The sequence below is a fragment of the Arachis ipaensis genome, chromosome B10 (assembly GCF_000816755.2).
Source record: "Arachis ipaensis cultivar K30076 chromosome B10, Araip1.1, whole genome shotgun sequence".
Classification (NCBI taxonomy): Eukaryota; Viridiplantae; Streptophyta; class Magnoliopsida; order Fabales; family Fabaceae; genus Arachis; species Arachis ipaensis.
This window is the reverse complement of record NC_029794.2, coordinates 13,769,824-13,797,308: the sequence shown is the minus strand read 5'-3', so window position 1 is coordinate 13,797,308 and position 27,485 is coordinate 13,769,824. Positions and strand designations below refer to the sequence as shown.

Sequence of the window (27,485 nt, the reverse complement as noted above, 5' to 3'; positions counted from 1 at the left end):
GATTCCAACAATTATAAAAACTCTAAAAGAAGAGTTTGAGATGAAAGATCTTGGAAAGACTAAATTTTGTCTCGGCCTGCAGATCGAGCATATAAAAGACGGGATCTTCATTCATCAAACAACATACACAGAAAAGATCTTGAAAAGATTTTATATGGATAAGTCACATCCATTAAGTACCCTAATGATCGTAAGATCTTTGGATGTGAAAAAGGATCAATTCCGCCCTAAAGAAGAAAATGAAGATATCCTTGGTCCTGAAGTACCATATCTCAGCGTCATTGGAGCACTAATGTATCTTGCTAATAATACGCGACCTAACATATCATTCGCGGTAAATTTACTAGCAAGGTATAGTTCCTCTCCAACCAGAAGACATTGGAGTAGAATCAAGCAAATTTTTCGATATCTTCATGGAACAGTTGATATGGGATTGTTTTATCCTTATGGATCTAAGTCACAACTAGTTGGCTATGCAGATGCTGGATACTTGTCTGATCCACACAAAGGGAGATCTCAAACAGGATATCTGTTCACATATGGTGGTACAGTTATATCATGGAGGTCCACAAAACAGACGATAGCAGCAACCTCCTCTAATCATGCTGAAATACTAGCGATTCATGAAGCTAGTCGTGAGTGTTTTTGGCTGAGGAGTCTGATTCAATATATTCTGTCATCATGTGGACTGATTGATCATAAGATAGCTCCAACTGTCCTGTTTGAAGATAATACAGCATGCATTGCTCAACTTAAAGGCGGATACATCAAAGGCGATAGAACAAAGCATATTTCTCCCAAATTCTTTTTCACTCATGATCTTCAAAATCAGGGGACAATTGATGTCCAACAGATTCGATCAAGTAACAATCTGGCAGATTTATTCACAAAGTCACTCCCAAAATTCTCCTTTGAAAGATTGGTACATGAGATTGGGATGCGGCGATTTCGAGACATTAAATGATGTCGGCAAGAGGGGGAGACTGTACTCTTTTTCCCTTGGTCAGATTTTTTTCCTATTGGATTTTTCTTGATAAGGTTTTTAATGAGTCAGTCCCCATCACAAAGGATATTGTACTCTTTTTCCTTCACTAAAGTTTTTTCCCACTGGGTTTTTCTTTAGTAAGATTTTAATGAGGCATATTCCTAAATGAGCATTCAAGGGGGAGTGTTACAACATGGAAGGATAAGGATGAATGCTCATTTATGGGTGAATCTAATTTCCCGTGCTGGAAGGAGCAAATTCTCGTATAGCACAATTAATAATATTTGAAAAGAAGAATTTGTTTGCCTATAAAAGCATGACCGAGGCAATAGAATTTGACACACACAATTACAAATATTTCCCTTTCTCTCTCTCTTTACAGTAATAAAAACAAATGCAATTCTCTCTCTCTTTACTTTTAATACTTCTTTCTATCTTTACATATATATACATATTACAACATATAATATTAATGTATATATATAAATCATTATTGAACTAATTATATTAATACTAGAGTCTTCTATTTACATATTTAAAACTTTAACCTAATTTAGTTTATGTAAAAAGTATGAGCTAATTAACATGTAGAATACTTAAAAAAATTAGAAGTAAGAAACGACTTTTTGGTCGAGGTATGGGCCGGACAGGCCCGATCCATACCGGAACAGAACCTAAAGACCCGGCAACACCCCGCCGAAGTCACTCTCAAATTCGAAACACTCCTTGAAACTACCCCCCAGGCTCTGCGTCTGGATACTCCTTCTTCTTCATCCGATTTCCTTCCATTTTGCCTTCTTTCTTTCTCCGACGAAGACACCCGCTGAGTTTTCCAGGAACTCCTGACCTGAGAGCTTCTAAGTTTTACGCAATTTTTTTGGAGTTTTGGTCGAATGGGTCTTATTATCCATACTCCTAGTTTTTGTTTGCATAATTGGGCCAGCCCATGAACCCTAACTTTTTTTGTTCATTGTTAGGGTTTATCTCCCTTGCTTCAGATACCTCGCATCTCGCACGTTGCCACATCGCCGATCACCGTAGTGGTTTCTTCGCCGGTAATCGATTGCCGATCCACATATAATATCGTTGCTTCTTCCTTCGTTGATTTGTCCAGGTTTTTTTTCTTAATTTTTCATTTTTTCTTCTCTGTATGCTACTTCAAATCTTCGTTATTGAGATTTGTTCAATTTGAGTTAGATTTTATTTTTAGTTCCAATTTCAGTTGGATTTTAGCTTTTAGGTAGCTCTAATCTTTCTCTGAGAACTGGTTTACTTCTAATGCTTGTATTATGAAACTATATCCATCATTAAAGTCTTGTTCTATGATTCATTGTGTGGCATATTCTTTGTGATTGATTATTGGATCTTTTTATGCTTCATTTATTTTAATAAAAAATCGTTGCTATTAATTGTTTGAAAACTTTCATGATAAGCTTGTTAATTAACGTCAACCTTGAAAGAATTTGTTCAAAGCAGTAAAGATGTTTGGGTTCTTTTAAATGAAACTTAGTCTTTTGATTACTAAATTGATGTCATGGATCTTGAATAAACGATGTTTCACACCTTTGAAGAGTTAATTTAAGGGTTTAGCTCTAAATGTTACAATTGTATTCCAATGCAAAAAGAATATCAAAGCAATAGCCAAGACTAAAACAAGGAGTACAAAGAAGAGACACCATGGAAACAAGCACCAAAGAAGGCTTAGAAATCAAGAAAGTGGATTGTGATGCATCGGAGATTGAGTATGTTAGTTATGGTGGCGAGCACCACCTCCCCCTTATCATGAACCTAGTCGACCAAGAACTCAGCGAGCCGTACTCCATATTCACCTATCGTTACTTTGTATATCTCTGGCCTCAACTCTCTTTCCTGGCATTCCACAAGGGTAAATGTGTCGGCACGGTGGTTTGTAAGATGGGCGACCATCGAAACATTTCCAGAGGATACATTGCCATGTTGGTTGTGATCAAGCCCTATAGAGGAAAAGGCATTGCTACAGAACTTGTTACTCGGTCTATTAAGGTGATGATGGAATCTGGTTGTGAAGAAGTTACTCTGGAATCAGAAGTTACAAACAAAGGAGCATTGGCACTCTATGGTCGCCTTGGCTTTATTAGGGCTAAGAGGCTCTTCCATTATTATTTGAATGGAGTCGATGCTTTCCGGCTCAAACTGCGATTCCCTCGGCCGGAGCTGCACCCATCTCTGCCTGTGATGTCTGATAAATATGGTAGTAGTCATATACCAAGTGATCATGATAATTCAGCATTTGAACAATGATTTGGTTCCTTCAGTGCTGTTTGAGTGTTTGTAAAGAATCATAAACCCTTCTTGAGCATATTGCTGTACAATTAATTAGATACCAAGATTTTTTATTGGCTCAACTCTACTTATATTACCATGTAAAGATTAATATAATGCTATTAGTATTAGTGATTATACAATATATGAATATGGTAAAAGAAAAAACTATAGAATTATGTTATATTCTGTTAAATAATATGCGGTGGGATGCCTTTGTTGTGAAACATGGAACAAATTGATTATCAAAACCTTTATTTTCTACCTTGAATATAGGAATTTACCACTTCAACGATGCACTCATGCGAGGTTTAGTATCAATCTCGCTCAAGTCATATTCATCAAGTTCTACCTCTTGATTTTGTATTAAGCAAATATTTAAGAGGACATGTATTGAACCAAAATATATATTTTGCAAAGGCAATATATACGCAGATTTGTATGGCGTATTTTAACGTTAATGAAACGTTAAAATGGTTTAGTGCAGCCAGTTCAGTTTGGAAGAGTAGGGAGGATTTTTCTTTTTCGGTTTTTGAGGCGACGAAACGTTAATGTGGGATGATCCTTCAATCTAGTTGGAGGATCGCATTTAGGGATAAGAACAATCAAAGTTTCCAGCAAAGAATGGCTTAAAGTCTCCCCTAAGAATGCTTTCTGAACAGTACGCCACACCTCATGACCCACCACATCCCAATATTCCTTGAAGAAAAAAACTTGAAAACCATCCGGGCCAGGAGCTTTGAACGAGCTCATATTATCCAGAGCTTCTTTAACCTCCAACATTGTTACTGGTTTAGACAAATTATCACAAGCATCTTGGCTAAGAGATGGCATAGGAATTTCTCCCATGCAATTAACCTCAACAGGCTCAGTAGAGCAAAAAATATTTTTGAAAAAATGAACGACCTCTCTTTGCAAAACTTCCGGATCATCAGACCAGGACCCATCACTGACCAGCAACCCATGAACCTTGTTAGATTTTCTTCTAATGATGGTTTGCATATGGAAAAAGCTAGTATTTCTATCACCATACCGAACCCATTGATCTCTTGACTTCTGGTACCAAAGCAATTCTTCCTGGGCCAAAACTAGATTATACTCAGCTCTCAATTCTTCCTCTTTGTGTTTCAAAATCGGATCATCGTCAGCCTCCATTTTTCGTTGAATATAATTCAAATAAGCCTCCAATTCCCTCTTTTTAATAAAAATATTGCCAAAGACCGTAGAGTTGAATTCCAACGAAGCTTCTTGAACCCCCAACAACTTCCTATGGATGCCAAAGTATGTACTATTCCAAGATTTTTGAACAATGGCCTTGTAATCAGGATGCGTTGCCCATGCCGCTTGGAATCTAAAAGGCCGGTTTCCTTTCTTGATAGGAACTCCTTGACATCGGATAAGTAGGGGACAATGATCATATCCTCCTTTGGTTCTCCAGACTCCTTTAAGCCTGTGCGTGATCGCCGTATAGCTAAAGTTTTTTCCAAGAACTTTGATCACGATGGCATCTTTGTAGGGCTCTGCCAATATCTCCTTTGCTTCTTCAGTGAACGTCACAGTTGGTATCTCCGAATCGCCTTGCTTACCAACTACTTTAGCCATCTTATCCCCATCAAGAGAATCAGCAACTTCCAAAGCTCTCCTTGTTGAGGCACCCACAACTTTATCTCTGAATGATATCCGCTGACCTTGAATCTTGTTATTGTCTCCTTTAATTCCCTCCTTTTCACCTGATGCATGCCCACCTCCACTCTCCCCCTTATTGCTCTCGCCGGCATGGCCGGCTACCTCGCTATGTGCCACCCTCGAAGACTCTCCCCCGCTCTCTCCACTCTCCATTTCAAAATTCAAAATTTATTTATTTAGGTAAATTGCCCTACGCCTTTAACTGTTTAACAACTTTATCCCTTTTTTCCCCTTTGGATAAATTTAATATAATTTAGGTGTTATAACGTATAATTAACGTAAGAGTCTGAATAACGGTTTAATTAACGGGTGTTACCTACTGTTATTATTTGGGATTTTTAAATGTAGGATGAAATAGATTTTGCAACGACAAAATTGAAATTAAATATTGGAAAAAGTTTGGTAACAGAAAATTAGTCATACTTAGCCAAAATTTTTCATAATTTATTTCATTTATATAACTTAATAATATTTTGATTTTTTATTTCATTCTCTTATCAATCTACTTATCAGCCCCACTTATTACTGATATTAATTATAATATCATATTCCTAATTATTAGACATTATTATAATCACTATTTAATATTTTCTTTTATAATTTGAATGTTAATGTCATATGATTTTCTCTCTCATGCTTAATAAATAGCCACCAAAGGAATGTCATCTTTGGAGAGAGGTTCAAATCTTAGATTTAAGAATACAATAATAACTAATAATAATTAAAAATAATAATAATATTCACTAAATAATTTTAATTGTAATTTATTTTTATTTTCTTTAATTCATTTATTATTATTGCAAACGTTGAAAAATGTGAAAGCTTGGTTTAATAGATTTTTCATTGTTAATCTGGATCATGAAAGTTGTTTATTCTTTCCAGCTAAAAATCACAACTCTATTTTAATTACAAGCACAATTGGCATAGGCTAAGGAAATTTACAATGAGTTGAAAAATAATTTGAACAACAGAAAACTCACCCGATGAGATTATTGTCCGTCAAATAATTTTCGAGAATATGAAAAACAACACTAACTTTAATGAGATATGGTAATAAATTGATTTAATTTTTTTTATGTGCATCTATAATTATACTGTACTAACAAAGTTCATACACATAACATTCATAAGTTCATATACATAACAGCCATAATTACATACAACTAATATCTAAAAATTAAATTCATGTTTATTAGATGTTACATCCATACACACATTATTTTTTAGTTATTACATAAGTAACTATCAAATTAACACAGATGTTTTTAAATTTTTTCATAATTGAATTTGAAAAAATGTCAAATTCTTAAATTAATTTATTCAATTGATAAATTTACCCATAACATCCATAAATTCATATACATAACATCGATAATTTCATATTAATAACATCCATAATTTTGTACTCATAATATTCATAATTTCATACATATGATGTCTATAATTAATAAATTTTTATAATTAATATTACCAAATTTTAAACTATGCGTCTTATTGTATTTTTCAAATTATCTCATATGTGCACTAATAGGTCATGATTTTAATTATTTTAATATTTTTTATTTAATATTCATATGTATACTTATTTGTGGACACGCGGACACGTAATGGTATTTAGGTGTGTCCAGGCGTGTTCGGAAAAGAATTTTTTATTTTTTATTAAGACACGGCTGGACACAGCAGTCACGCGTGTCGGACGAGTGTCAGTGAGTGTCGTGTCTGAAATGTGTCCGACACGCGGATACGATAACTCAGCGAAGTGTCCGTGCTTCATAGCTTCCTTCTTTCCTAGTCCTCAAAATTTTTCCATCCACCTATGGCTGCTCAACCACCTCCCACTAGGGGTGTGCATGGCCCAGCCCGATCCGAAGACTCGGCCCGATTCCGAACACTTTAGAGGCTATTTTGGTGTGATTTCACCGGGTTTAGGGCCGGGTAAGGGTCTCAAAAATAGACACGGTCATTATTTTGGGTTGGGTCTGGGCTATGGCTCGGGTCACCCGAAGTCGGCCCGGTGGCCCGGTCATCATACACAATTAATATTTTGTGTTATTAGTTATTATAAGACTATAAGTTAATGTTTTATGTTTAAAATGCATAAGATTTTAGACTAATGCATAATATTATGTTATTTATATTGATTTAAATATTTGGTGTTATTAGACAATATTAGTATTGATTATGGTTATGCTTTAATTTTAGAGAAGAGTTGGTTCTTATTATATTTTTCTAAGTGAATTTTACCATGTCAAATAATGGTTGGTGTATTGGAAATTTGGATATTGTCACATGCTAGCTTATAAGAAGGTATCAAGGTAATGTAATGTTAACGGCCTGGTTTTCACCCGGTTTTTACCCGATATAATCGTGGCCCGAAAGTGTATAGGTTTCATCGGGTCTAGGGCTGGGTTCGGGTCTAATAAATAGGCCCGGTATATATTTTGGGTCGGGTCTGGGTCACATCAAATCCGGTTTCATCCGACCCATGCACACCCCTACCTCCCACACCCTCTGAACTACTTCGAATGATGACTGAGTTACAACAGGCTAATCAGCACATGGCGGAAGAGAATCAAAGAATGGCAAACCAAATAGCCGAGTTGACTAATGCTCGGATTGAAAATAATGACGATCATAATGAGAGCACGAATCTAACCCAACACATGTCTCTGAAACCCAGCAACATGAAGAAGGTCGGCGAGCCGATGAAGAGAATCAACCGGACGATGATGTTGGTCCGTTCACTGTAGATGTCATGAACTTTCAAATGCCCAAGAGGTTTACTCCGCCTACCAGCTTAACCCATTATGATGGGTTGGGCGATCCAAGAAAGCACGTCAAGAAATTTTGATCTATAATGATAGTAAACGATGCTTCTGACCTTGTTTTGTGTCATTGTTTTCCTATTTATTTAGACGGTCCTGCACTTGATTGATTTTGTTCTTTTCCTGCAGATTCTATTTCTCGTTTTTAGGATTTAGCAAAACTTTTTGAGGATCATTTCGCTGCATCTTCTATCTGTTTACATGACTCCAATTATTTAAACACAATCAAGCAAGGATAGAATGAAAGCCTGAAAAACTATATTACTCGTTTTACAAAGGTAGCAATTACTATACCAGACCTTCACCCCAAAGTGCATCTGCGCGCTATCAAAAGCGAACTTCGACCAGGCAAATTCCAAGAAACGATCACGGTTGCAAAGCCAAAAACATTGGCCGAGTTCCATGAGAAGGCTAAAGTTCAAATGGAGATTGTGGAACTCCGCCAAGCTTGAAAATAAGAGAAAACTCACAGCAGCAAATACGAGGATAAAGCTCGGGACAACAAGAAGGCCTTCAAGCTAACTCTTTGCTATGACTCATATACACAGTTTAATACAAAAAGAGAAGACATAATCAAGGAGATCCTAAATTCGAAGCTCATCAAGCCTCCCCGAAAGGTCGACAATTATCAGGACACAAAAAACTTGGATAAATCCAAATATTGCACCTTTCACCAAAAGCATGACACGCTACAGATGAGTGTGTGATCGCCAAAGATTTATTAGAGCGGTTAGCTCGACAAAGACACCTAGACAAATACATTAGCGGCCACATACAAAAACGTGCCACAAGGCTAACTCCCATTTGCTGCAGCCCAAATCGGGCAGGCATTCAGAAATGAGGTTGGTAATTGTTGCCTTGTTTTTGCTTTACAAACGCCTAGATGTTTCTCTTTGAACTTGTTACATTATTCTTTAATGTGATGACAGGTTTATAACCTTTTCTTATTCTTGATTGTTGTCTATGTGTAGATATCTCCCCGACAAGGCCTTCTTAGAGTCCGTGAATTTACATTGGCAGAAATTGAGCACTTTGTTGATCCAGAAGATAAATCTCATCCAAAGTACAAAGAGGTTGCTGAATTGGAATTTTTAATGTTCCTAAGGGAAGAACAAATGTCTGGTCAATCCGCAAAGAGAATTCGCCTCGGTGAAGCTTTGTCAAAGGTCAGTTTGAGCTATGATGAGTTCAAGCTTTCTTGTTTTCTTCTGCCCTGATTTTCAGTCATCTTCTATTATGTTTTATGATTCTTTTTTCCAATTCTTTATTATTATTATTATTTTATTATCAGAGAATTGTCAACAATGAGACTCTTGGTTATTTCATCGGTAGAGTATATCTTTTCTTGACACGTCTTGGTATAGACAAAGACCGGTTACGATTTAGGCAACACCTTGCTAATGAAATGGCCCATTATGCTGCTGACTGCTGGGATGCTGAGATTGAGTGCTCCTACGGTTCGATTGAGTGTGTTGGCATTGCAGATAGGTCTGCATATGATTTGCATGCTCACTCGGTAATGACCATTAAGTAACATTCTCTGAGTGATATCATTTTAAACCAAGATACAGTTCTAATAGATTAATAGGATGGCAACTTTGGTGGTTGGTACAATTCAAATTGTGTATGTTAACTACAAGATTAAGGAAATTTGAGTGTATACTATAACTACAATTCATGTGCTTTTGTTGACGTTGGCATATTGTTGAGTAAAATACATTTTTGTCATTGAAAAAGTCATTTTCCCCCTTTGTTTTACCATTATACGATAAACTGTTTGATCTATCACTTATTCTACTATTGAAGTTTCGTTTTTGACTATCTAGTGCTTGCTGTGCATTTAATTAATAAAGCAGAACTTTCAACTTTGAAACAACTTACATGGGGCTTTAATGATCGCAAAAAGCTGGAAGGGCAGTAAGTTTAGAAGTGGCTATACTTAACGGGTCATACTGTATACTATATTTTACCCTTTGTTGTAATATCATGATCACTAAATAAATCTTTTAGCATATTATTATACGCCTGTGGTTTGTTTTTGTTTCATTCTCGTTGTAACTTTTTATTTGATATTTCAGGATAAAAGTGGGGTTCCATTGGTGGCTCATGAAAAATTTTCAGAGTCTAAGGAAGTGGAGGTACGTTTTAACATTAGTAGTGTTTATATATATACTAGTCCCTGAAACTTGATATGCAACACTAAAATCTGTGGTACCCATTAGTTGATATGGTTTATGTATGATGCCAGAAATTGGTTATAACACCAGGGTCTGGCATTCAAGGGGAGTCAGAAGAATGAGGTTGAAGCACTTGAGGTAATGCCTTTAATATGGTGACACTTTTTAACAGCTACTGGGGTTACTTATGACACGTCAATTTTTTCTGCAAGCGATGAAGGAGAAAGAAGCTTTGAATATGAAGGCTGGTCTTGAATCAAAAAGGGAGGTGAACTTTGAAGTTTGTACACTTGGTAAAACTGTGACTGTTACAAACAAAATGGTAACTATTCAGAAGGAGAAAAAGAAGGAGCACCAACGAGTTTTTACACCATCCGTGATTGAACCATCCTTTGGAATTGGACGGATTATTTATTGTCTCTTTGAGCATTCTTTCTACATGAGGCCAAGTAAAGCTGGGGATGAACAGTTAAATGTATTTCGGTTCCCTGCAGTTTTGGCTCCTATTAAGTGCACAGTTTTCCCTCTGGTCCAGAATAAATAGTATGAAGATGTTGCTAAATACATTTCTAAGTCATCGACTGTTGCGGGTATATCAAATAAGATTGACATTACGGGTCAGTCAATAAATAGAAGTTCTAATAAGATTGACACCATACAAGTTATATCGTCGTTCACATGCTTAAGACTAATGTAAAAAATATTAACAGGTACATCAATAGGAAAACGGTATGCAAGAACAAATGAACTTGGTGTGCCGTTGGCAATCACGGTAGATTCAACATCTTCAGTAACTATTCGGGAGAGGGACAGACTGAAGGCCACAAGACATGGCAAGATGTGTGGTCAACTTTTCCCCATCACTCCTCCGCTTCCACCGAAGAATGAGTTTCACTCCTTTCATTGTTCCATTCTCTAATATCTCATGTAAACGCAACTACGCAAGGAATTATTCATTTAAAAAAAAAATTGATAATTATTATTGATTCATCACCTTATAACTCGGTCTTTATTGTGCATTATGAGTTATAATTCGGCGTTAATTATCATTTATTCTTTGCTTGTAACCGACACCTTCATTACCGACTTAATGACCATCATTTCAATCTTAATGACCAAACGGTCATAACATGAATATCATTCATCAATTCTATGCCTATAAAAGGAACCTTCTATATCTAATCTCAAGGGGCAACATGATAAGTTCTATAAGTTTTATATCATGTCTTACATTCTATATTTATAGAATTATTACACACACATGATAACTTCTATTTCATGTCTTACATTCTATATTCATAGAATTATTCTTATACCTCTTAAACACTTACTAACTTGAGCGTCGGAGTGTCTTTTGCAGGTATCCACCCCCTTGTTCTCTCATTGCCGACGTATACCTCATCTTGACGGAGAACTTACAAGTATTCACCGGCGGACGAGTTATACACCAGCCAATCTCAGCAAGAACAATTATGTAAACCGATTTTACGCTAAGGCTCTTTGGCAGTAGGGTTTTTTTTTTAAATTTCTATTTTTTTTTGGGCCATAAGAAAGGCCCAAAGGGTTCCATCAATCGCCCGGTAGAAATCCTTCGAAACCCCCAATTGAATTTTTTTTCTAAATCCTAGCAACCACAAAGTAAACCAAAATTCTGCAGCTTCTTATTGCAAAAGTCCTTGAGCAAGTGGTCGGCATGGTAACATACTAACATGTCCCCGTCTTCTCATCCTTAACCATGAGGTCCGTAAACTTATCCACATGACCTGAAGCCTTGAGGACAACCTCAGGTGTCACGTAGGGGCAGTCAACTTCCAACATATTCTCCTCAAGAACAAAATGCTTCCAAATACAAAGTAAAACAACACCCACAAAACCTAAACCTCTCAACTTAACAATGAAACCATAAGCACATCCATTTCTATTTCCATTTTAAGCGTGCGAGAACTTAATCATCTGAAAGCTCAAGTAACAAAGCTAATATCGTAACCATACCGATTAACTTTGTAACCACATGCATGTGCCAATCAGCAATCTCAAATAAGTGAAATAACTCAAGTCTCACTCAATTCCTTCTACAATACACAACATGCAAATTCCATAACCAAAACCGAAATTCGAAAGCCCTAAGTTTTCAATTAAATCAAATCAGTTATTGAACAAATTGTGGATCCTTGGCGCCAGAAGGCGAGAACATTGGACTTGACAGCGCATCCGGGAGGGCCGTAGTCATAGAGGCCAGCCACACCGCGGTAGATCTTGAACGATGGGATGTAGAAAAGGCGGCGCTCGAGCGTGTTGACAGCTGCCTGACGGAATGCCTCCCTGCTTAGTCCACCGTCGGCGGAGAGGATTGACTGGAGCTGGCGCTCGACATCGTTCTTCTCAAGCTTGAGTGCGTTGAGTGACTGGACGGCGGCATCGATGTCAGACTTGGGTGCTGCGGCGGCCTTGAGTGCACGTGACAACATTTCCCTGAGCCTCGACGGCAGATTGCTTTTCGGTGAGGGCCTTGCGGAGCGATTCTTCAGTGGCAGCCATTGCATAAGAAGTTGAAGAGAAGAGTGAGTGTTATGTGAGTTGGAATGAAGTAGCAGCTGAGGAGGTTGAACCACGCAAACGCAAACGCAAACGCAAACGCAGAAGCATTAGCTAAGAAGCAGTAGCACTAACAAATTAACAATACAGCAAGGAATCATAACAGAAAAAAAAAATTCAGAATAAAAAACAGTAGAGAACCAACTGATCCAACTGACCGGTCCGGTTCGGTTTTTAAAATTCTGCAATAGTTTAGTTAGTACTGAGTAGGGACCATGGTTCTGAAAACTGATCCGATCTACTACATAGAACCGCTGGAGAAAAAAACCGCTTGAAAACCGTTGAACCGGCCGGTTCGAATAAAACAAGGTCGTTTTGTTTTTTTGGGAAAAAAAAAAAACACAAGCAGCAAAAAAAAAAAAAGCAGAACCATTCGTGAACCTAACAGCCCCTCCTCTTCTTCCCCCAATCATTCGTGCTGGAGACCTCTGAAGCAAAGCAAAACCCTAGCCCTTCATCACCGCCGCCGTCCCCGAGTCCTCAGCGCTGCCGCTGCTTCCTCTTCCCCGTGTCGTTTTCATCTTCACTGGCACGTCGTTTTCATCTTCCTCTTCCCCAGGTAGCTCGGCACGTCGTTTTCATCTTCGCTGGCTTCTCGGCACGGAACCCAGGTTAGTGGCTCTGCTTTCATTCTTCGCCTCCGTTTCTTCCTTTTAATTTCTGAATGTTCGGTCTTCTTCTTCGTTTGAAGTTCTGAAATTGTTGTTCAATTTTTGTTCCATTTTTCTTGTAATGTTTTGTAAATTGTAATTGCCTGCTGCTGATGGATCTGTCTTGTATTTGCTGGTTGCTGATGGCTGTAAAATTTTTTTTCAAATTTATTGATGGCTTGATGGCTCTGTTAGTCTGTTGCTTTCAATTCTTTGCTCTGTTACAGATGGCTCTGTTACTGATGGCTCGATGGCTCTGTTAGTTGCTGATGGCTCTTAATTTTTTTGACCAAATTTACTGATGACTTTGTTTGTAGTTGCTGGTTTTGCTGGGTGAAGGTTTAGTGTTTTGGAATGTTTTATAATGTGCTAATGTTTGTAATTGCTGGCTTTGTTTGTAATTGCTGAGTGAAGGTTTAGTGTTTTGTGATTATTGGTTAATGTTTTGGTTTAGTGTTCTCTCTTTTTCAGATTTCCCTTATCCCTGTATTTTTGCGTGTTGCTGAATTGGTAATCAATAAATTTGCCTTTTTGCTGTAATTCGGGACTTTATTAGGATTTGTTAAATTTGTTGCTGTAACTTGAATTTCTTGCTTCCCAGTCACAGAATCAGAACAGAATGCTCAGTCAGTGCTTGATTGATTGGCTTTGCTCACTGATTGTATTTGATGATAAATTTTAAATTGATAATAACTTTTAAATTTTAAATTTGCACTGCCTATGTTACTGATTTGGCGCAACGTCGCCCTTGTTCGCCGCATCCGCCTCCTTTTTGGCCAAGCTTCTGCCTCTGGTTTTTGGCCAACCCATGTTCTGCCCTTTTTGGCCAACCCTTGTTCGAGCTGCTTAGCCCTCTGTTCAGTCCTCTACGCCGTGTGTTCGAGCCTCTGTTCCGCCGCCTTTCAGCCACCGTTCCGCCATTGTTCTGCCTCCGTTCAGCCATCTCCGTCGCGATTTAAAGCTCCTCCCTCTCCCTGTACTGTTTGAATTTCAGAACTGCTCCATCCTAGGGTGATTTTTTTTCCTTCTTGTTCTTTCTTGTATTAATTATTCAGTTATTGTTTTTTTTATTGTTGTTTTCATGGTTAGTATGTTTTCTAGTTCTTATTTTGTTGTTGGTTTGCTGTAGTTTAAAATTGTAATTGTTCTTGTTATTTTGATTTTCAGTTTTAGTTGATCTTATTAACTTGTTAATTTGATAAATTATTGTTTTGGTGTTGTTCTCTACCTTTTGATTATTATATTGTGTTTTGCTGTGGTTGATTTAATAAATTGTTCACTGAGTGGAAGATGAAAACCTGCCAGGTAAAACTGCTCCTGCCATGTTAAAACTGCTCCTATTGGTTTAGTATGGCTCAATCCATGCTTCCAAAGAGATTCTACCACCATGCTTGGACCTTCTCTCTGAGGTTGGTCCTGTGATGATTAAGGATGTAAATCTTGTGACCCACTTTAGGAATTAACTTTTTAGTTTCTTTTTTAAATTGGGTATCGAAATTTTGTTTGTTGATCCTAGTAATTTTTGTTTGTTGATGTGTGAATATATTCTTTCATATTCCTCACTAAGTCGTAGTGATCTGTATGCCTTTGATCCCATAGCCTTTGTATTGTTGCATATTGGTAGATAGAAGGTATCAAATTTTGTGACATATGGTAGTAACTAGTAAGTAGAGTAGTTTATTCTTTTCTTTTCTGTTAGAGATATGTCGGATAGAACAATGTATATACTTTTGAAAACCAAATTGTTTCTTTTGAACCAAAATTTGGGTGATTACTCTTTTCTAAATATGCAAGCAATTCTATCTAGTTGGCCATGAAAGTTTTCATTTTCTTTCTAGTATTAGTTCATGTTGTGAATGACTTTGTTTTGCAAATAAAACAGTTGTGAAGTTACTGTGAAACAGTGGCATGGAATAGTCTCTTGCTCTTTCTCTCATTTATTTTCTATTTTTTCCTTTGAAAAATAACATATTAGGTATTTTCTTTGATTGGAATGTAGAAGATATAGTACATCTTTTTATGGTTTTATTTTTTATTGTAACAAATTTTGAAGCATGATTAATTTTTGAAGCATTGATTGATTAAATGATTAGGGTAGGGTTGTGTTGTGTTGTGTCATTCCAAGATGAATATGATTGTTTGCTTTGCGATGCTTGCTGGCTGTTATTTGATATCACCGCATTTCAGCATTTGATCAATGAAATGTTTTGCAAACATTCAGTTTTTGGTTTGCATTTCCATATATTGACTTGGATTTATACTTTACTAAAAGTTATCCAACGGAATAAGTCAAGCTGATCTCATGAAAATACCAAATGACTAATAAGATTGAATCTAAATATCTTTGCAATTTTATATATATTAACCATAAACCCTATATATATAGTAAATCTAGCTTAGGGAATTTAGAAAGATAAACATAGTTTATCTAAATTATTGTAATTGATTCCCTCATAAGATCATAGACATATTAGAAGTTGAGAATTTTTGTAATAATAATTGTTGATTGTTGTTTGTTGAGATTATTGGGTTGGAGTGGGATGTTGTGATATTGTAACTGGATTATATTGTTATTGGATTGCTGGTAATTTTTAAGTATGGATGATATTTTAAAGTTTATATTAGACTATAATTATGTTTTAATGTGTTTATTTATATTTTATTTATTATTTTATTATAAAACGGTTTTTTCGGTTGTTGATTCTTAATTTTTCTAATATATGTAGCTTTCTGAATCAAGTGGATCAGATTATGTAGTTTTCTTGATTTGGGATATTTTCGGAGACGCATTAGAAGAGTTATTTTATTATTATGTTTGCTATAAAAATATTCACATGTTGTGTATGCTTGTGATTGTTTCGGTGTCTACATTTTCTTTCCAAGTCACTTGCTATGGTTGTTCTTTGAGTTAAGGCTTTGTATGTGTGTGAGAACATGTGATAATGTTGAATGCTGTTGCATCTAATAGGAGTTCTTGGAGTACCCTCATCTTTGGTCTTTTGTAATTTATTTATTATTTTATTCTAAAACGGTTTTTTTAGTTGAACCACTGGTTAGACCAGTTGAACCAATGAACCAGTGAACCAGTAACTAAAACGGTTTGATGACCGGTCCAGTTTTCAGAACATTGGTAGGGACTAGGGAGTGAAGTAATTGAGAGATTGACACCCTGGTTTGTGGTTTCTTTGGTTTTGAAGAGGAACAATCCAACATCTTTGAAATCTCCGTCTCACTACAATACCCCCAAGCAACATATTTTCTTATTTCTGCAACCGAATGCAAGCTTTGCTTCACCATTCCCCTCTTATCCGAACCTCACATTCTTCCTTCTCAGCTATGGCTTCTTCTTCTTCCCTCACTCTCCCTTCTCTCTCTCTCAACAACTTTCCTTCTTCCCCATCAAATGCACATTCTAGAACCTTCAACCTTCCCCTCCTTCGATCTAGGGTTTTCATGAGCGTCGCTTCCGGATCTCAGGTCTCCGTTCTCAACGATGCTCCCTTCTCCGATTACAAACCCTCCAATGCTTTTCTTTTCCCCGGTCAGGTAAACAGACAATTCTGATCCGCATTTTTTATTTCATTTTTATGAATATAATATATTTTGTTTATTCGATGTATGAATTTCTGTATTAATGTGATTACAGGGTGCACAAGCCGTTGGAATGGGAAAAGAAGCTCAGAATGTGCCTGCTGCTGCTGTTCTGTATAAGAAGGCAAATGAGATATTGGGGTAGTTGCTGATTTCGTTTTATATTAACTATTTTCTCATGTTTGTCTTTTTATTTATTTATTTAAATTCTATGATTCTGGGTTCCTTGTTGTAACTGATATTGTGTATTCTCTGCCTTCAGGTATGATCTTCTTGATATATGCATCAATGGCCCAAAGGATAAGTTAGATTCAACTGTTCTTAGTCAGGTAAAGTGGTAAATCTTTTTACTTCTTTTTGGGTAGTGGTGGTTGTTTTTTTAACAATCTATTGAACATGAATTTAGAATATAGGGTACATTCATCTTAGTTTTATCGTTAAAATAATTAGTGGAGTATTATGGAGTTGGTTTATGTGCAAATAATTGAGCTAGGCAACTTTAGTTAAATGATTGCTTGTCATGCGGAGGGTAATTAGTTTTGGTTGGATGGATATTTTTACAGTCAATTCACAGGTTGCTGTTGTTAACTTGTGTCTCCAGCATGTGTATTTCATTCAACCTTTTTATAATGTGCAAATACTAAATATCTTTGGCAGTTAATTCATTCCTGGGTCAAATCCCACCAAGAATTTTTCTCCTCCTCATCGTGTCTTTATTTATATTCAAGAATAAAATAAAAGAATTAGTGAAGTAATAAACAAATTCGCCTTTAATAGAGATCTTTTATGATTATGGTATTATATTAGTGAGTCCATACATAGTTATCCACCAGTCTGTTCTTCATGTTTATTTTTGTCGCATATAAAGATTTACATGGGCATAATGTTTACCAATTTTTTTCTACTTCTTCAGCCTGCTATTTATGTCACAAGTCTCGCTGCTGTGGAGCTACTTCGTGCAAGAGATGGAGGACAACAGATTATTGATTCTGTTGATGTTACGTGTGGTCTAAGTTTGGGAGAATACACTGCTCTTGCTTTTGCTGGGGCTTTCAGGTGATTTGCCAAGTATTAGTAATTAATATATAACTGGATTTTGTAATGCTTTCCCCTTATGGCCCCCTTTTCTTCATATTATTCCTCATGTATCAAGAAATCACTGTAAAACCAAAGGAATAGCAAGTACGACATATATGCCCCTTCTTTTTGGTCATGGTGACCTATTCTGTCATAAAAGTACCATCTGGTAGAACCATTATTTATGAACCATCAATAAAGTACGATTTTGTTTGGAGTTCAACTTTGTTCTTTAATTGACTTGCTATCAACCCATGTATTTATTTGAATTGTAAGCTTTGAAGATGGACTTAAGTTGGTCAAATTGAGGGGAGAAGCCATGCAGGTAAACAATGTGTTCCAATTTCTTGTCTGACTTGCATCAACTTGTTTGGATAGAAGCTCGTAATTTTTATTCACAGAAATAACTTCCTCCCTTTATCTAGGATGCTGCTGATGCTGCTAAAAGTGCCATGGTTAGTGTCATAGGACTGGACTCAGAGAAGGTCCAACAATTGTGTGATGCGGCGAATCAGGAAGTACCCGAAGCTGAGAAGGTTCAAATTGCCAATTACCTTTGTCCTGTAAGGTTCTTATGGATCTGATTTTTAACAAGCTTAGCAGACAAAATTTAGTGTCTAAATTTCTCATCACTAGCTTCTTTTTGATGTTTTTTTGTTTTCTTAGGGTAACTATGCTGTCTCGGGGGGCTTAAAAGGAGTAGAAGTGCTGGAATCTAAGGCAAAGTCTTTCAAGGCTCGAATGACTGTATGAACATATCCACAAATCTTATCTTTCCAATGCTAACTTTCCTAAAAAGTTTTAATGCCTTTCACTCTATTCTGCAGGTTCGCTTAGCTGTTGCCGGTGCATTCCACACTAGTTTTATGGAACCAGCTGTGTCAAGGTTGGAAGCAGCATTGGCAGCAACAGAAATCAGAACACCAAGAATACCAGTCATCTCCAATGTGGATGCACAACCACATGCAGATCCCGAGACTATCAAGAAGATATTGGCACGTCAGGTATGCTGCTGAAACTCCATCATGCAGAAATACATGAACGGGAAATAATTGCATTCTATACTACAATTTGCAGGTTACTTCCCCTGTTCAATGGGAAACAACAGTGAAGACTCTTCTAAACAAGGGGCTGAAGAAAAGTTATGAACTAGGACCTGGAAAGGTAGGATACATAGATAACAAATACTGTTATGGTAAACAAATATTGCAATTGGGGGACCGGTATTAGCATTTTCCTGCAGTTCTTAGGGTTAAGTACACTTAATCTCCATGACCACACGATGTCCACTTAAGCCACTGGATTTTAAAAATGTGAAAATCAACCTTTTGAGTTTTGAATTTTTCTAAATGTGTGGATTAACCATGTTGGTTCTTTTCCCAGAAATTAACAAAAATAACACATTTAACAAAATTTAGAGCATCAAAATTCCATATTTAGGAAAGTTCACATGATGTGAAGGACTGGAATTAAAGTACAACTAAACCTGATTTTTATAATTCTGCTAACATTTGTTTTGTTGTTCTCTTCTCAGGTAATTGCTGGTATTATCAAGAGAGTGGACAAAGGTGCTGATATTGAGAATATAGGTGCCTGAGAAGTGAGAAGGCAGTGAAACCTTGCTTCTTCTGTGACTTCCAAATTCCAATCAACCCAATAGTAAACCAACATTTTGTCTCGTACAATGTGGGAGAAAAGGTTGCATCCCCAAATCAAGAGAACATGGAGCTTGGGAATTTTGTAAACATAGATTAGCTACAGTTGGATTTGAATGCCAATTTTAAAGTTCAGTTTTAGTTTTAACTTTCAAGAATTGACACTATCATGATGAACGTGTTGGACTGTTGAATAATGGGTTTATTTATTAAAAGATATGTACCTAATAAACGTTGTCATAGTTGGTGTTCCTTTTTTTAAGCTTCCCAGTTCGATTGGATCAACCATTGGTTAGTAAGATCATAGTTGAGGATTGGATGGTTAGGTGGAGAGTAAAGAAAATGCTTTGGTGACAATATTTTTTTTTTACTTCTTAGAAAATTCATTCGATTGACAAGTTAAAAAAAGATTATTACTAATAGAAGTTCTTAAATTTTTATTTTAATAAATAAATAATAAATGTATTGGAAATTTAAATATTGTATTATTTTACGTATATTTTTTTAAAATTGATAACGTTAATATGTGTCTTTAAGCTAAATCCTAAGTTTAAATAGAGAAATATTAAGTGATTAACATTTTTTGGCATATATTTTGAACTAATACTAAATAAATTTTTTTACACTAAAAATATTGATACTTAATATTTTTCTTTTACACTAGGATAAAACTTGATTCAGTTTGGTTGGAAGGAAATAGAAAGGAAAGAAAAAAAATTAAGTGGATTTTTATTTCTCCCATTTCTCTTCTCAACCAAACAAAAAAAAATAACTATTTTTCTTCCAATTTCTTTTTCTTCCTTTTTCTTTCTCCCATTTTCACCTCAAACAAACACACCCTAAAATACTATGGCAGCAGATAAATTGCATTTATATCTAAGTTTCATTCTTTTTATTATAATAAAGAATTTGTGGCACACCAAAACATTGCAATTTGACAAGAGCATTAGCACAATGCTCCGATACAATTAAAGCATACCATGTCAACTATAACTATGAATATCCTAAATCTTTCATCCTGGCTTGTCTCATTTTCTTCATCATCTTCATCAGATATTGTCGATGTGTCATCATCGTTAGAATCCTAAAATACACAGAACAAATCATTCTCTAAGTGTTTTTTTGCATGCCTAAATATCTTTAAAATATCTTAAAGTATCGTTTTAAGTAATAAGTGAAATGTTTTAGATAACTCTTGAACTTTGCTTCATGTGCAAAGTTGAATCCAAAGTTTTAAAAATGTGTTGCATCATTTGATTACTTTAATGTGTTGAATTGCACATTTCAAAAACTAAAGCAAAGTTAGGGACTTGGGGGGTTATTTTATTTGTATTATTTTCCCAAATAGAAATGAAGGTGGTTTGTTGAAACCTGATGATAGTGGCGGTGAATACTACTATGTACGCCTCCAATTGTCCTAATTATTATGTACATGGGCACAATAATTCCACTTGCCCTTAATATAAACACCTAAAAAAATAAAAAATAAAAAAGAAGTTAGACACATTATTCAAAAAGCAGATATTTATTTAAGTTTCTTTTCAAAATAAATAAATAATGGTGGAAACCAAGTACTTACAGTAAGAATTGTAAATGGATAATCTTCCATGCCACTTGTAAGCGCTGCAAAAAGATGTCTTACAAGCAAAATGAGTGTAAACTGCATAACAAAAATGAAACAATAATGTTTATTAGTTGACTTGGCCAAGTTCAATAAATCATTGACATAAATACGGCTAGAAAAATATTGGGAATTTTGCTTTTATTAGGATTTTTTGTGATAACCCAAATTAATTAGATCCAAAATGACTAGTATTTTTATGATTTTTGAAATAAATAAGCCCATTAGCTTATTAAAGTGGTTTCTTTCCAACAACATAATAAGGTGCACTATATAACATCAAAACTACAAGCTAATTATTGTGAAGGAGTGTGGATGGAAGGTGATCCAACCCAAATTTGTAATCTCTTGGACATCTTGTTTGAAAAGGATGAAATCCGTAAACTTTTTTTTAAAGAAAAACAAAAACGCATAGAAATATCTATTGGAATCCTAATTTGGCTATAAATTTCTAATGTGCAATTATTATTATTATTATTATTATTATTATTATTATTATTATTATTATTATTATTATTATTATTATTAACTTTCTAATGTATAATATTTTCAGATAATATATATATATTGGTAAATTCTACTCTACCCTTCCTATAATAACATGTATATTACCCTTTGTGACATGTCACTCTTTAATTGGTTATTATGTTAACTATGATTAAGCTATTTTGTAATTAAATTATAGTCTAAAATGGGTAATTGTATAATTTACTAAAATATTAAAAACTGAATATTTGCTTCTTCCCCAAATTGAACCCTAATTCTCTGTAGCTCCTCCCCCATTCCGTCGCCGCCGTCACGCCACCTGAGCATAACTGCCTCGTTGGGTGTCCCGTTCTCTCCGTCTATCGTGCCGTCGCCGACCTCCAAAGCATCGCCGCTGCTGTCGTCACAAGCAGTGCTGCCGTCCTCTGGTATCCTTCCTTCTCACTCGGTCTCTGTTTCTGCTTTCTCTCAGCCCTTGACGATGTCGTTCCAGCACCGTCATTGTAGTAGTTGTTGTTATCACCGCTCTCCTGCAGCTTCGTTGTTTCTGATTTTAGCCTTTTGTTATGTTTGTTCCTTTTGTCGCAGTTTATATCAAATTTCTGCATATGCTTCTTAATAAGATTTGAAATATTTTATTGCTTATATGTAGATCTGCCAGCTTATCATTTTAAGGAAAAAAAAGAAGGGGGTCATAACATGCTCATCCATTATTCCTAATTATGATCAAGAATTAAAAATAGTTTTCTCTGAAACTATTGTTTCAGACAACTTTGTGATTCAACTGCAGGTTTTCTTTGCGCAGCTCATGCTTTCTGACATGAATAAAGAACTCAAAGGATTAAGGTTCGATTTTTCTTAAACTGATTTAATGCTTTCTTGATTCTAGAATACTTATCTAATTTGTCATTTCCTGCAGATGCGTGGTGAGTGGTTCTGGAAAGATTACAATGCATGTTTTGGAGAAGCTAATTGCTTATGGTGCTCTTCCCATTTCCGTATCAGGTGATTTGCTGTGTTATGATGTTAGGAGGCTACTACACTGGCTGTGAGGCTGCATAAATTCTTTTATTCTAACAAGAACATAACCATTCACCTCACTATTTCTTGTTAGATTTCATCTTAATACCAATCATAATTAAGAATTCTTAGTTAACTCCATTTCATTATTGTCAAGAAATATGAATATTTCTTATCAAAAGCATTTTAAGATTCTAAAGGATATTTGGTTGATGAGGATGGATTTGACTACATGAGAATACAATTTCTGAGAGACATGAAAGCTCAACAGAGAAGTTAGAGGTTTGTATCAATTCTATCATTCATTCATTTGTGCTTCATTTTTGTAAAAATGTACATATTTTTATGGATTTTGTTTATAGAGACTATTTAAAGACATATGCTCGGTCCAAATACTATGATGAAGCAAAACCTTGGAATGAAAGGTGTGATCTTGCATTTGCACGTGCTTCACAGAATGAAATTAAATTTAGGAGAAATTGTTTTCAAGCTGTTGTTCAAGTAAATTACTTTTTCAAGGTTTACAAGAACTCAATTAGAATAAGGGTCATACTTCCGTTCCACCCAAATTCATAAGATGAAGAACGAAAATAAATTCTTGAAATCAAAATCAAAACTAATTAAAATAGAAGAGTAATAGTATCTATCAATCCATACAATAAACAGAGCTCCTAACCTTAACAGTGGATGTTTAGTTGCTCATGGCTCAGAGAGAAAACTAGGATTCTGAAAAACTATAAAGTGCGGAATGAGGTAAGAGAGAATAGAAGAGCACGAAGGGCTAAATCTTTTCCCTTTTATATCTAATCCTAATTAATGTAAAATATATTTTCTAAAACTAAATAATATTTTTTCTTATTTGTAATTAAAATAAAAGTTTTAATCAAAATCTAAAATAATCTTCGAATACTTCTTATCGTGCGTGGGGACTATGGTTTCTATTTGAACTAGCACCTAACTTCAGGAAAATGAAGTTAGGCGCTGCCTTGGCCTAATGGGACTCCCAGCTTCTTCTTTCATATGGCACCAAACTTGGAAAATTTTAAGTTAGGCGCCACCTTGGCAGCATGCATTGTGGAAGGCTTTGTGATCCTGGCGCCTAACTTGGGAAATTCTAAGTTAGGCGCCATCTTGACCATACAGAATGGAGAGAAAGGGTATACTATTATATATCGTTGGAAATCTCTAGAAGTTAGCTTTCCAATGCCACTAGAATCGCATCAATTGAACATCTATAGTTCAAGTTATGTCCGTTAGAGTGCAGGGAGGTCAAGGTTGACAACATCATCCACTTTCTTCCTCTTCTTCTATAAAACTCCGTCAAATCCATTCGAATGCTACCTGAAATAAATAGAATTACACACAACTCAAAGTAGCATTTATAGTGGCTAAAAAGTATTTAAATCTTGATTAAACTTAACAATTCAAATGCAAATTCACTAGAAAAAGATAGGAAAGATGCTCACTATGTTTGTGATTGCTTACTTGTACCTGTGATTGTATTTTGTCTCTGCTTCTTGTATTCCGTTCTTGGTTACTATTTTGATATATACTTGTGCTTGTACTTGTTTGTGTGACTTACCGACCTAACTGCACGAAGACTTAGACTTAGGCTGCGGAACCCCATAGGTAGTACCCTGCTGGGAACCTTAGGTTCTCACCCTTTACTTCTCAATTCCGCAGATGCAAACCGGTGAGATCTTCTTTGAGTTTCCAGCCTTGGGACTAGCTAGCAACAGTAGCATTACCGGAGGGACAGAGCGACTTCTCTTACTTCCACACAGTACTTTCTTGTTTCTTCAGCTACCAGGGATCGATGACCATCAGTAGTTATAATAGTAGCAGTGGTAGTAGTTGTCTTTGCCCTCGTTTTGTATAGATTTTTAGAGGGCTAGATGCTTTTGTAAATACCTATATAAACAAGTTAGAATGGGTCCCAGACTAGAGTGACTCTTGTGAATCGATGTCTGTTAGTATAAATATAGAGTCTGTAAATATTTTTATGAATAAGCAACGACATAACTTGGTGTGAATTATAATGTACTAAATGAGCCTTCGGACATAAATGTATGATATTACTATGTTTTCTATATTTTCTATGCATCATGTATATATTATCTATTTAACTATTATCTATTTCGTTATATCTATATATCTGACGCATGATCTCGACTAGCGCTATAGGCTCATATGTATATATTTAATATAAGGTGTAGAGTCTCTAAGAAAAGCCATGAAGTAGCGCCTGACGGCTAGCATTGGTCATGATATGCTAGAAGTTGGGTCGTTACAACAATCCTTCACCATTCTCTCTAACTTCAAGTGCTTGCTTTGTTGACCTAAGATCAAATTGTAAGCCCATGATTTCAACAAAGTAATACACCAAGTTTTGAATTTCAAATACAAGAAGGACGACTAGTTAGTTAAGTGTGACTAGAAAAGATTTGATTTGATTATATTTGATTCTGTTTTGATTTAGTTTGAATTTGAATTTTAGGTTTTCTTTAGGTTTTAAAAACTTGTCCGCGGACAAAGGGGGACAATTAACACACATCACACAGCACATCTTACACCACACTTTACAATTCTGTTTTCTTTATACCATGAGCAACTAATCTCTTCTGTTAAGGTTAGGAGCTCTGTTTACTTTGATGAATTAATATTATTGTTTTTCTACTTTTGGTTAATGCATTGATGTTTTATTCAAGAAGTGAGTTTCGTTCTCCATCCTAAGAGTTAAAATGTATTGGAAAATAATTTTAATCTGAATTGAATTCCTCTATTATCTTAGAATAGTTAATCTTTGGAATTAGGCTAGAAACTCCTTCTCATAATTCTTTGAGTGTCCGAGACTGATTTCGATAAGTGACACAAAATCAATTAGGGTTGGATTTTAAGAATTGTGTGGCTTTAAATCAGAAATTGTGCTTAAACTCTTACCATAGTTAATTGATCAAGGAATTGACGGTTAATTAAGTTAAAAGAAATTGGAGTTTGATTACTTAAGATTTGTCATGAATACGTCTTTGCATGATCAAAGTAGATAGCAAGAAGTGTTAATCCTAAAATTTAAATATCTCTGAAACCTTAACATTCTCACAATTATTATCTTCATTCACTCCTTTGCTATTTGTTTTGTCTCTGTTTACATGTATGGATTCTCTACTTTTCTGTTTTTGATTTGTCTAATTAGAATGATAAATTAATCATTGTTGTTTAGTCAATTAATCCTCGTGAAAATGATAACCTCCTCACCGTGATATTACTTGATACGATTCAGTGTACTTGTCGAGTTAAAAATTCTTCCATCAGTCACCAAAGGGGGTCGTTGCAATTAGGTGCTTAGTCACCTAGTTACTAAGTGAAAATATCAGTAAAAAGATAATTATTAAAACTAGATGTATTACAACACAAGTAATTACACTTCTAAAGGTAAATATATGAACTACTAGTATAAATGACACTAATAACTTGATTATCTTGGAGATAAAAGATTTATGATAAAGCATTAACATAGCTAATTCACCGGAGAGTGCCGGCATTAGTCCATGTCATAGATTTTAAATCCAGTTATAATATTATTAAACTTATCTCAAGTTTAACTAAAGCGAGTAAAATAATAATATTATGTATTATTTCGAATCCGGCTCAAACTGAGTCTAACCGCGAAAATCAAAATTTTAAAATTCTTAGCCGAAATGGCTCAAAAACCGAGTTTTTTGTGACTTAGTCAACGTGCTTGTTTAGCATAAGTAGAGGTGTGTGCTTCATGATGATACAATGCTGACGCAGTAGAGGTGCTTGCTTACTCAATGATAATGCAGTAGAGGTGCTGGTTTCACTGAACTTCCGAAAAAATTCCGTTTCCTCAGAAAAAAATTCTATTTTTTTGAGAATTAAGGGTGTGTTTAATAACCACGTTTGAATGAAAAAAGCACATTAGAGCTTCTTGAAAGCTTCAATTTTTTGTTTGGCTAATTTTATTCTCTACAAACGCATAAGTGATTTTGTTCATAAACCACGTTTACAAGAAGCAATAATTTCTAACTTTTCTGTTGCACAAACGTGCTTTTAGCTACTACCTTCAACATTTATTTTTCTTTTACCAACTTTATCCTTTATACATGTTATTGCATTTTTATAAAATTCTTATTATTTCTCTCTATATGAACTCTTTTTTTATTATTTATTATTTATATTTTTTATTAATTATTTTATTTGACATTATATATTTTTATAGTTATTTTATCAAAATCAATTTTGGTAAAAAATTGCCAAACATAAATCATGTTTACACAAACTTACTTCTACTCAAAATCAATTCTATAAAATCACTTTTATTCAAACTCCAGTTTAACAAACCACAATCCAAACACACACTAAACCGTTACACTTTACATGCTTAATTTTATTTTTAATTTGGGAGATTGAGTGATAAAATAATATCGACGAGGGCTGTTGTGCATCTTAGCTTATTCTTTATTTTTTTTTGCTTACCTCCTTTTTTATAGAGATCATGAATAATTATATATAATGGTACTTATACATAAATTGCATTAAACTTTGGTATAATTTGAAAAAAGGGATCTTAGCTTTTCGAAATTAACCATGTAATTTTTTTTCAGTGACCTTGGATGGATATGGCAATTTGGCATGACATGGCATGGGGTGGGTGCCTGCTTTAGCCAAGTCAGAGAAAGAATAATGAGAGCAATTCCAATGAAATTAATTTTGGATATATTTTTTGTTAATATAGTATTTGAAATAATTTAAAGTTAAAATTAGTATTAAATATCATTTTTAAAATGATATTGAT

The 27,485-nt window shown here is 35.1% G+C and overlaps 4 protein-coding genes and 1 long non-coding RNA gene across 16 annotated transcripts; 4 read left to right on the top strand and 1 right to left on the bottom strand.

Annotated features, from left to right (window-relative positions):
* LOC107624109 (N-alpha-acetyltransferase MAK3) lies at positions 1,642 to 3,370 on the top strand. Of its 2 annotated transcripts, none has more exons than XM_016326569.2 (2): positions 1,642 to 2,040; positions 2,611 to 3,370. In XM_016326569.2, exon 2 carries the CDS (start codon positions 2,663 to 2,665, stop codon positions 3,263 to 3,265), a length of 603 nt encoding a protein of 200 aa, XP_016182055.1. In that variant the 5' UTR covers positions 1,642 to 2,040; positions 2,611 to 2,662; the 3' UTR covers positions 3,266 to 3,370. The 2 variants fall into 2 exon arrangements, with proteins under 2 accessions (XP_016182055.1, XP_016182054.1); XM_016326568.2 differs by having other exon boundaries at positions 1,663 to 2,099.
* LOC107620176 (glycine--tRNA ligase, mitochondrial 1) lies at positions 8,595 to 10,951 on the top strand (the record flags this gene model as incomplete). The annotated part of the gene is given in 9 exon segments (XM_016322381.2): positions 8,595 to 8,639; positions 8,769 to 8,963; positions 9,089 to 9,313; positions 9,876 to 9,935; positions 10,046 to 10,062; positions 10,064 to 10,110; positions 10,184 to 10,591; positions 10,685 to 10,783; positions 10,786 to 10,951. Coding segments are annotated over 9 exon segments (1,173 nt in total), but the record flags the coding sequence as incomplete, so codon positions are not given.
* On the bottom strand, positions 11,506 to 12,899 carry LOC110268243 (glycine--tRNA ligase, mitochondrial 1-like). The gene is made up of 2 exons (XM_021114149.1): positions 12,148 to 12,899; positions 11,506 to 11,815 (listed from the first exon to the last, which is right to left on the bottom strand). Exons 1-2 carry the CDS (start codon positions 12,515 to 12,517, stop codon positions 11,679 to 11,681), a joined length of 507 nt encoding a protein of 168 aa, XP_020969808.1. The 5' UTR covers positions 12,518 to 12,899; the 3' UTR covers positions 11,506 to 11,678.
* Positions 12,989 to 19,795, top strand: LOC107622774 (malonyl CoA-acyl carrier protein transacylase). 11 transcript variants are annotated; one of them, XM_021114142.1, is made up of 13 exons: positions 12,989 to 13,180; positions 14,001 to 14,230; positions 14,525 to 14,628; positions 16,261 to 16,765; positions 16,866 to 16,951; positions 17,073 to 17,139; positions 17,724 to 17,866; positions 18,164 to 18,212; positions 18,313 to 18,450; positions 18,554 to 18,634; positions 18,715 to 18,891; positions 18,965 to 19,051; positions 19,422 to 19,794. In XM_021114142.1, exons 4-13 carry the CDS (start codon positions 16,496 to 16,498, stop codon positions 19,482 to 19,484), a joined length of 1,161 nt encoding a protein of 386 aa, XP_020969801.1. In that variant the 5' UTR covers positions 12,989 to 13,180; positions 14,001 to 14,230; positions 14,525 to 14,628; positions 16,261 to 16,495; the 3' UTR covers positions 19,485 to 19,794. The 11 variants fall into 11 exon arrangements, with proteins under 11 accessions (XP_020969801.1, XP_020969806.1, XP_020969804.1 ...); XM_021114147.1 differs by lacking the exon at positions 14,001 to 14,230 and having other exon boundaries at positions 16,336 to 16,765; XM_021114145.1 differs by lacking the exon at positions 14,001 to 14,230.
* On the top strand, positions 22,415 to 23,058 carry LOC110268530. The gene is made up of 4 exons (XR_002356575.1): positions 22,415 to 22,495; positions 22,569 to 22,654; positions 22,861 to 22,951; positions 23,032 to 23,058. It is a non-coding gene; the product is annotated as an uncharacterized LOC110268530 (long non-coding RNA).

Excerpts from the sequence above, each read along its gene's own strand:
- LOC110268243 (XM_021114149.1), bottom strand. The coding sequence starts at position 12,517 with ATGCAATGGCTGCCACTGAAGAATCGCTCCGCAAGGCCCTCACCGAAA. Across the intron at positions 11,816-12,147 it reads TGTTCTCGCCTTCTGGCGCC|AGCATTTTGTTCTTGAGGAG; the intron begins AAGGATCCACAA and ends TTTGTATTTGGA.
- LOC107624109 (XM_016326569.2), top strand. The coding sequence starts at position 2,663 with ATGGAAACAAGCACCAAAGAAGGCTTAGAAATCAAGAAAGTGGATTGT.
- LOC107622774 (XM_021114148.1), top strand. The coding sequence starts at position 16,496 with ATGCAAGCTTTGCTTCACCATTCCCCTCTTATCCGAACCTCACATTCT. Across the intron at positions 16,766-16,865 it reads CTTTTCTTTTCCCCGGTCAG|GGTGCACAAGCCGTTGGAAT; the intron begins GTAAACAGACAA and ends ATGTGATTACAG. Across the intron at positions 16,952-17,072 it reads AAGGCAAATGAGATATTGGG|GTATGATCTTCTTGATATAT; the intron begins GTAGTTGCTGAT and ends CTCTGCCTTCAG.